We start from the raw sequence: 10212 nt of genomic DNA, 5'->3' as shown, positions 1-10212 counted from the left end.
AAAATTAAGATTCGTAATAATGTTCGTTTACACACAAGTGAGGTTCATAAATAAAATGCAACGCTTCCGATTTGGTCTAGACTGCGAAGTACTTATGTAGCAAAGTTTTTTAAAAATCCGGAGTTGTGCATCTTTATGCTGTCTTGTCAGTTTCTAGCTTTGTTAGATTCGCTCTTTAGATGAATGAAATAAATGATACGGTATGATATCCCAAACATTGAAACAAAATTGTATTGTAAAATATTACACTCTGGAACTGTAAAGGCTTGCGTCATGTTTTGTTCTATTTATTCATCTCCCAGAAAATGTCTCTGGCGTTTAAATTTAGGCTTTTATCTAATTCCTGTCATCAACGAATCTAATTAAAGACTACCCAGCTCTTTGATGTTCAATTGTTAATTCACCAGCTGAGTTGAGAGATATTTGTAGTCTTTGAATTACTCGATGAAGTAGAGTTGTTGGAGCTGATGGAATAGATTCTTGATTTGTGTGACTGACGACGAAGAAATCTTTTGAGACGAAAAAACAGTCCTCCATACAGTCGTAATACGCGACGATTGCAAACGAAAGCGACAAATATAAAAAGTCCTTGTGAAATGTTGAATATGACGAATAGAATGCTGTGTACGTGAACGACAACGCATATTGTGGTGGTGATTGGTTTGGCAACAGAACTGATGATGGCTGAACTAAAACCAAACACCCACGTAAAACCCATCACTGTGGACATCCTGAGATAGAGCATTGCTTCGGAACGTCCCGTTGTTTTACTGTATGACGAATTTGAATGTTGTGAATGCTGTCTATACAAATTTTCATTTGTTAGTTTTACAGTGCGAGAAATGTTTATGATTGTTCGTGTGAAGAAGATGCAGTTTAAGATAAAAATTATAAAAATTGGTGCTCCAAAGGTTATCAGAGAAGCAAGTGGGTTTTGGATCCAGCAAGCTGTCTGGCTTTCTTTGACGAGGGAATTCGTGAAAGTGATATTGTTTGTAGGAACGTGTTGGTTGATGACGTCTTCTTCAATTATATTCACGTCTTGAATGACGTTCTGCTGGTCTCCAAATAGAAAATTGGAGTAGATAAATGTAATGTTTGAATTGCGATTTTTACTTCTTGAGCCTCCGTAACCAATCTCAACGTCACTGAACAGGTCAGAAAACTCGATAAAGCTACAAACGCCAACTACGATGGCAGGCATTCCCCAAGCATATAAAAAGTATCTTGGAAAATAATGTTGTTTATCAGTTTTACTACCTGTTGATACGTTTGGTTTTGAAAAGGCTCGGAAAACATCAAAACTCATTACACTCATCCAGAAATGTGACGCCAAAAAGAAGAAATGCAATGAAATCGCGACAGTCATACAACGCCATTGAGTTGTAGCTAACATGCTTTCCTCAAAAATGGTCTCGGCAATGAAAAGAGCTAGTGTCAAGTTCATGATGTTGCATCCGGGTAGATTCCTCAACGATGGAAAGAGGAAATACGTCACGAGCACCAATGCTTGGGCTGCGATGGAGATGCGACCCAAAATTATTGTCAGGTAACCCTCCGCTTGGCGGACATCATCAAATTCTGAACCACATCCTTTTGTGATTGAGAAATAATGAGGGAAAAGTTGGCCTTTGTTTGGGTCGTAGGACTGTGGTACACATATTTGTATTTCTCCTGTTGTTTCATTCAAAACTGAATAAGTCGTAATATTGTATTCATTCTCTTCAAATAAGATTGATCTATTATCAGCGGACATAACGCTATATTCATCAGGTGCCAGTGTAATTCTCTGGCAGTTACCTTGAACAATGCGTGGCATGAAACAAACAAAGGCATATTCTTTTAAATTTGTGACACTAGTTTCATAAGCGCTATTCTTGCCTTTAACCATAACCCAAAGATCAAATCTACCAATGCCATGGTATGTTTTGGTCTTGTTGACGTATAACATTGTGATATTGTCTATTTCTAAAATAGTGAATTCATCGTCATAAACTATAAACATAACTCCCCAAGGGCAAAACTTGTTGGCCTTTTCTTCATCCTCTTCTGGATCATCAGAGTTAACGACACTGACTTCATTCCCGCTTACAAGCAATGTAAATTCTCTGTCTGTGATGAGATCCGCGATCTTTTTAAGCAGAACCATCGCCTGTTCTTCGTCCGATTCAGGGTCGTCGGGGGGTACGAGTATGAAAGAGATGCGCATAGCCATAGGTTGATCAAAATTAATTTCCGAATTCGCCCCAAGGAGCATCCGATCATTGTCCTCATTCAAAGGTGGAGACAAATAGATTCTATTTTTAGTTCCATTATTTTGCAACATTTGACGAGATTTTCCTTCTGGAATGTCACTACCGTTGCTTCTTTTTCTTTGAATTTCCTGTGATCCAAGAAGGGACCAAAGAGTATCCCAGTTGGATGCGTTAGGATGTAAGTGGTTGAATGACAGTCCCTGAATCTTTTGCCACTGGTTGGGTTTCTTGGTTGTTGGGTTAGTTGTTTTTTCGCCTTTTTTCGACATGTGTGATGTTGATAAAATAGGTGATTTTGATTTTGATGCTTGGGTGGGTTTTAACTCATTTGTTCTTTTTGCTCTAAATTTGCCATTTTCATACAATGATGCATGTGTATTACCGCTTCTGTTTTCACCTTCATCAGCTTTTCCTTCCTCACTTTTAAGTCTAATATCACGTGAGGAATTTACAATTATCTTACGATGAAATAGTTCTCTTATTAGATTTTCCCACATGTCTGATCTTGTTTTCTCATTTTTTTCAGTATTTTTATTACGACCATTTTCACCAAGGACTTGATCAGATAATTTGTTGTCATTTGCTCGGATCTCACTTTTTCTAGGTTGAATGCTAATGTTGTATCTAAAAGTGCTGGTTGGAGTGTAAACCCTGGCTTGCCTGTATCTGAATCCATTGGCGGCTCGTTTCCGTCGGCGTTTAGCAAAATGCCCCTTAAGACGATCTTTGTTATCGAATGTATCGATAATAGAAGTGGATTTAGCAAAATCATTTGGTTTGGTGTCGTTTGGGAAATACTCTCTGTATTTTTCAACTGATAACTTTTGTACTTGATAGCCGGTCTTGTTAATGGATCTGAAGTCAAAACTGACATTGACATGTTTGATGCGATCCATGCTGATGTTAAGATTGTCTGTAGTCGTAAAATAAAAGATACAGAGATGGAATGAAAGGGCAATATAAGTGCACACACACATATACGCACAAACACACACATTATTATGATGATGATGATGATGATTATTATTATTATTATTATTATTATTATTATTATTATTGTTATTATTACTATTATTATCATATATCATTTATATAATAATAATAATAATAATAATAATAATAATAATAATAATAATAATAATAATAATAATAATAATAATAATAATAATGATGATGATGATGATGATAAAGATGATGATGATGAAGAGGAAGAAGAATAAGAAAAAGAAGGAGAAGAAGAAGAAGGAGGAGGAGAAGAAGAAAAAGAAGAAGAAGAAGAAGAAGAAGAAGAAGAAGAAGAAGGAGAAGAGTAATAATAATAATATAATAATAATAATAATAATAATAATAATAATAATAATAATAATAATAATAATAATTATAATAATAATAATAATAATATAAGAAGAAGAAGAAGAAGAAGAAGAAGAAGAAGAAGAAGAAGAAGAAGAAGAAGAAGAAGAAGAAGAAGAAGAAGAAGAAGAAGAAGAAGAAGAAGAAGAAAAAGAAGAAGAAGAAGAAGAAGAGGAAGAAGAAGAAGGTGAATAATAAAAAGAATAAGAATAATATCACAACAAAAAAAAATAATACCTACTAGTGAAATGTTTAGCTATACATTATAGTTCCACAATTAAGTAGTATTCAATCATACGAAATGGCGCTCATGTGTGACCCCCTTATTACCTCATAATGACATTGTCATTACTCACCAGCGATTTGTTCAACCACAATAGAGTTCAGATTGTCTTGTTCCTTGAAAATGAGATAAAGACCAAATGAGATGTTGACGGAAAGGGAAACTTTGGCCGTCTCGTGTAAGGCTGACACATCAAAGTCATCTGATACACTCTAGAAAATATTAACATAATTGATGACATACAAAATACTCGTATAAGAAAATTGAGGAATGATAATACTAAGGGTTATAGCTTGGCACTTATTCCGACGTCGACAATAATGATGATGATGATGGTGCATATGATGATGATGATGATGATGATCCTGTTGATTATGATGATGGTGATGCTGATGATGATGATTATAATGATGATGTCGATGATGATTATGATGAATGATGAGCTGGTGGTAATGGTAATGGTAATGGTGGTGATTGTGGTGTAGATGATGATGGTATAGGTGATCATGATGGTGGTGATGATGATGATGACGATGATGATGATGATGATGGTGATGATGATGACGATGATGAAGATAATGTAAAATTAAATGGGAGCATCTGAAAGACACGCCCCCACCACCATATCTTCAAAACAAAGACCCATACGGGAATGAACAGGAAGCGTTAGCATTATAATATAATGCCCTAACAAAAAGGCATTCTATTCTACAAAAAATGTCTTACAAGAACGGACATGTTTTTATCCTGTTCAATTGTGTTATTCATTAATAAGGGGTGCATGATTACACTGATTTAACTTTATTAAATTTCTTTCTGATCTACAGTCTGTATCAACAGCTTTTTCTGCTTACTTTTACGTCTCTATTCCTATGAGGTTGATATGCATGATCCATTGTGACTCGGTTGCATGTAAATTGATCATATTTAAATTTACAATACCATGGTTTAGCTAGTTGGTTTATCTAGTGCAGACCGATACTTCTTGAGGCCAGAGTACCTATCATTTGTTTACTTCATGCTATTTGGGCGTTAGCATTATAAATATGTTACTTAAAATATTCATGAGTCTATAGTTATAAATTTCAAGTGTTAGACTATTTTATTAAATATTATTAGGCTTGTTTGGCCCTTTATAGTATTTGAACATGTTCAAATACTATAAAGGGCCAAACAAGCCAAATAATTTGGGATGACTTCAGACCCTATCGCTACCCCTGTCTGAAGGGATACCTGTCCCAAAGACAGTCAAAGGAGAAATCTGACGGCCTGTTTATATTTACATCAAACGAGATTTCAATCCCGTCCTAGTATGCTCATAGGAAGAGCTGTCCGACCTCACAACTTTACATCAAATGAAGTCCCTTTAATCAAGACCTGAGAAACGCCCAGTCCGGCTAAGGGCCTCAGCTAAGACTTACAACAAAAAAATATTGTGGTTTTCCTTTGTTAGTGCCCCATGATGAATAATACACATTAATAGAATATGTAAATACGTACCATACTATTTAAAACGGAATAAATCCGACTTAATTTTATTGACAATTATAGGTGGGACTGGAATTTGTTTCATTCATTACTTATAGTATTGTGAAGGTTATATCATTAGACAGCTATACGAGCCATTAATCATTGCTGTTTACTATTTTCATTTAATATGTAACGGGGAAATCATAGGATTTGCAGAGCTCTATAACTTAAATTTAATTAATAGGGCGATTCTGTGGTGTGGAGAATTATTACATGAAATTTTCTTAAATAAAACATTTAACCTTCACCTTAAATACCACAATACAATGATGATGATGATGATGATGATGATGAATTATGATGTGGTGGTGCTGTTGGTGGTGGTGGTGGTGGTGGTGGTGGTTATGGTGATAAGATGACATTAGTGTAGGAGAAGGTGGTTGCGATGATGATGATGATGATGATGATGAGGATGATGATTATGATGATGATGATGATGGCAATGATGATGATGAAGATGATGATGATAAAGATGACGACGGCGACGACAATCATGAAGATGACGACGACGATGATGATGATTAAGATGATGATGGTAATGGACCCAACAATCAGCTTACCTCGCCATTGGAAATGTTCCCCATAGGTACACATTTTCCGGCCTCTAGTCTATGCGATGATCCACACCGAACAGGTCGACACATATTACTGTAAGTGTCGAACGTTTCGCCGACATTGCATCTATGAAAAAATGTAAAATCCGATTTTATCATTTATAGAGAGCACACAGTAAAGCACACTTATACCGACTATACTTGAAACGATCGGAAATAGCAGCCCCATTTCTCTCTTATTCCTATTATTATTAATTAAATCTTAACGCATTTAGCGAATAAGAAATAAATATTTACTATTTTTAATAAACGTTTTAATACCTAACAAGTCCTCTTTTTTGCTCACACGACGGAAGTAACAAAAAGCCAGAATTTTCAGACTCTGACAATTTGTCTGAGCGCCTTGCATCAATACTCTCAACAACACAGCCATGCATGCCACAGGAATACAGCTATCTGTCAAAATAGACGAGGATGAACAAACGTCGGCAGAACTAACCGGCAAAAGCTGTTGAAATTTTGTTTCAAAGATGACTCTAAAGATGACGTAATGCCATGGCAACTATTTAACCCTTTATTTGAATTTGGATGAATTTTTAAAATGTGTGGAAATAATATGGCTATATCATAACTCTTATTTCACTGAGATATATCATGTTAAAAAATTATAGTTCCTACTTTTATCCCTTAAAAGAAGTTTTAATCATTGACGACTTAAGATAGATCAAGGACAGAATTAATGGTAAATAATATCACAATCTAGTTTTCATCTAAACTCAATGTTTCGTGTCCAGTCATTTAAATTTTGTATCTGTCAACTTCTAACCAATTATTTTTTTCCTAAACAGACGAGCTGGCAAGTTTATCCGCATTAAGCAGAAATTCACAAAGCGATCTATATTTTAACAGCTATGTAAATAATTTAAAACAGATTCAACCAAAATATGGTTAAAAGTCTTGTATTTACAATGAATTGTCTTGTGTGTGTTTTTTTTTAAATTTTAAAGAAGAGTTCTTCTATACAACATTAGCGAGTATACATACAGCCGTGGATTTGTATTAATCCTGGCTAACCGCCCTTGGTTTTTCGATATTTAAAATTTTTTCGGGGGGTAAAAACAACAACAATCGTGAATTTTACTCATTTGTAACTAATCCCATGAAATTTTGATCAAAAGATGCTAAATAAATAGTTGATTTCTGTCCATATTAATTTTTAAAACAATATTACCCAAAAATTCTAGGAATTGAAATGTGTCAAAGTGTTACCTTCCCAACTCCGATAATGATAAAATATAATGAGAGATATCATGTGCACCAAAAGCAAAGAACGGCTATATGCTGGCTCAAGCTTTTTTTTAAAAGGTTGGAAGAGAATATTTCAATGCAAAAAAAATTAAATTTAAAAAATCACGTTTTACATTGCAGCCTACCCATTTGATTAATTTTTAACGTATTATTCCATAGAAATAGAAATATAATGTTATGTACAGTTATGCATACACACACACTTTTCTTCAACAAGATAAATTTGGATTGAAGCTCATGGTCAGTAGCCTACGCATTAATCCATTATGAACATGCGTATTTTTTTAAACAAATGTACTTTACCTTCTGACATATTCGTTTTGAACAACTTGTTGGCCAGCACTGAACAAAATATGAGTCTCTCCTGTGAAGTCAAAGTTCATAAGGACGTTAAAGTTAACAGGAAATGACGATGGTATCCCGAGACTTTCAAGAGGATTGCTTCTGAAGTATGCGGTTTTCAGCCAGGAGTTGTGATTCTCACATCTTTCAATGGCCGACGGGAACGAAGGCAAAATCACACGTTTGCAGACTGATTCATCATGGAGCTGGCGAATGAATGAGAGATGGATATTTGATATATTCGACAGTGACATAGTTTTTGTAGATGTGTCGCATTGTAAAACCGTGCTCCATGGATAGATTGGATAAGCGTTGTGGCAGATTGCACAAAATGCGTTGCCATAGACGGTTCCAAGACTGTCTTGAACAGGCAGCATAGTGATTTCATCAATGTATCTCAAACCATTGGTTTCATCCCAAGTTTCACATCGTTTTCGCACAGTTTCGTTTGTCCAGTGATGCGGGCACATCACTACTAATCTTAGCCAGCGATGCCGATAGTAACCAGTCACATGATCACACGTTGAGGACGATCCAAGGAAAATATCATCTTGGGTATTTCCATCTCCCGCCTCTTTTGGTGGTGATGCTGTTGTGTTTCCAAGAAAAGTGTCGCCATCCTCATATTTAACCGTGTTGTATAGGATCACATCGTGATCTGGTTGCTGATCAGAAATAATTTTACTATGAGCAGATTTTCCCTCTTTATCCAAAAGGTCTAAGTTTTCCTGGTCATACTGATTTTCTTTATCACCAATTTTAGAATGCTCTACTTTAAAAGTATTAATTTCTTCAAATTCATTCGCACCACCTCCTTTGCCATTTGTATATATTTTCTTACCATCTGTAATTTCATTGTATTCATTATTTAGAATCACTTCACTCGACTTTAATCTGATGTCATGGAATCTGAAGATATATAAAAGAACATGCCTCATTGCCTTTGATAGAGGGGTCCTCTCTTTTATGAGATTTATAGTGCTTTTTGATTGAAATTTATTTTGTCCATTTTTTGTAGGATTTTGATTTTGGTGGGTCATATTTTTCATGCTATCTACTAAAAATGTTGATGAAGATATTATAAATGCAGCGCAAAAGGAGATCAAAAAAAGATGCTTCATCTTTGATTTGTTAATCTTTCAAGCCACCGATGATCATAATATTAAATGGAGGTAGACTTTTTTGAAAATTTCACAGTTTAGACGTAAAAGAATTGGTCATCTCTATTCCCTGTTGCTTAGATATTTTCATTCCTTGTATATCCAATTAAACAACATTTGTTACCCGTAGTGTCATTATGGAATAGATTGTTTCATGTAGATGTCACTACAAGATTTCGAAAACGAATTGAGCGACATGTGTGATGCCATTGTTATTTATAAATTTGAGTCACCATTTGAAGTTCTTTTGGCTCCAGCTTGCATTGCCAATTAATTTGGATTTTTTGTAAGTTTGAAGCACTGAAATTGCCAATAACATGAACTAAACAGACAGTCATCAAATGAAAGGGAAATTCTTGTTTTAAAATTAGAACTAGACCTATCTTCTAAAGGCCAAAGGTTTTTTGATATTCGGATAACCCAATTCTCATTATTTTACACGAGGAGTGACAAAAGTCCTGTGATGCCTGGAATTGTTTTCCATCAATATATTCCCGGGAGTGGAAGACAGGGGTATAAAATTCCAGGGATGAAAAGTTCTAACAATGATGTACTCTGTATGAATTGAACATATGAACTTGTGTCTTGACCGATGTCTTCATTCTGTCGAGAAGAAATAAATGAAAGCACATGCAATTTACTAATATAAAAATCGTTTTGAAATGTGTTGGTACAAGCTGTAATGCACATATCATGAAAAGGATAAATGAAGAGCATATCACTTCATCATCATCATTATCATCATCATCATCATCATCATCATCGTCGTCGTCGTGGTCGTCGTCGTCGCCATCATCATCATTATTATCATTATCCAATTTTCGTTTGCTCTGACCTTGACCTTTCTTCTACTTATTTACAACATCAAAAGAATCTACGATAAGAAATATATAAGCCACATGTCTTTTTAAATATAAAAACGAAATATGATTACACAACTTCCTGGAAGGCTGTTTTTTCTTTTAATTTATAAATTTTTGTTTTAATATATACGTTTTCAAATAAGACAGCGAGAAAAAAATACTCTATCCAATGTCAATACCACCTAACTCAAAGAAGTAAAATTTAATTAAAGTTAGATAACCAAAGACAATCCTTGGTTAAGTTAAATTTTTAATCATACTATTTTGAAAATTCTCCATAGACCGTTCTAGCCTAAGTACATAGGCTCAAAAAGATAGATGAGAGCAACAGTCTCAAAACGGTATTCTATCTGGGTGAATCTTACGCTTTAAGTTCAACATGTCAACTAAATTTATAAAATTTTAGATTTGATAAATGCTTTCGTTAAAGGCAGTGAGTCTTCGATCTACTGAAATTGAGGAATTCCGACCATTTTGATGTAAAACCCAATTTTTCTGATGCACATATTTCATTTCGATATAATACCAGATTGATTCGTTAAGTCATATATCATCATCATCATC

General features: G+C 34.7%; 1 protein-coding gene across 2 annotated transcripts in view; it reads right to left on the bottom strand.

Annotated features, from left to right (window-relative positions):
* Positions 1-215: 215 nt before the first annotated feature.
* LOC144970329 (uncharacterized) overlaps positions 216-10212 on the bottom strand; it is a 17525-nt gene continuing 7528 nt past the window's right edge. The window contains exons 2-5 of one of the 2 annotated variants that reach the window (XM_078909852.1): positions 7587-9388; positions 5982-6102; positions 3965-4103; positions 216-3168 (exon numbers count right to left, since the gene is read on the bottom strand). In XM_078909852.1, the coding sequence (XP_078765978.1) occupies positions 401-3168; positions 3965-4103; positions 5982-6102; positions 7587-8746 (4188 nt within the window). In that variant the 5' untranslated portion in view covers positions 8747-9388 and the 3' untranslated portion in view covers positions 216-400. Of the gene's footprint in view, positions 3169-3964; positions 4104-5981; positions 6103-7586; positions 9389-10212 lie in introns of those variants that run through there. The other variant, XM_078909851.1, reaches the window with a different exon arrangement.

This window comes from Berghia stephanieae, chromosome 4 (genome assembly GCF_034508935.2).
Source record: "Berghia stephanieae isolate SIO BIC M18660-M18661 chromosome 4, UCSD_Bste_1.3, whole genome shotgun sequence".
Lineage (NCBI taxonomy): Eukaryota > Metazoa > Mollusca > Gastropoda > Nudibranchia > Aeolidiidae > Berghia > Berghia stephanieae.
The sequence above is the reverse complement of the archived record's forward strand: the minus strand, read 5'-3'. Positions and strand labels throughout refer to the sequence as shown.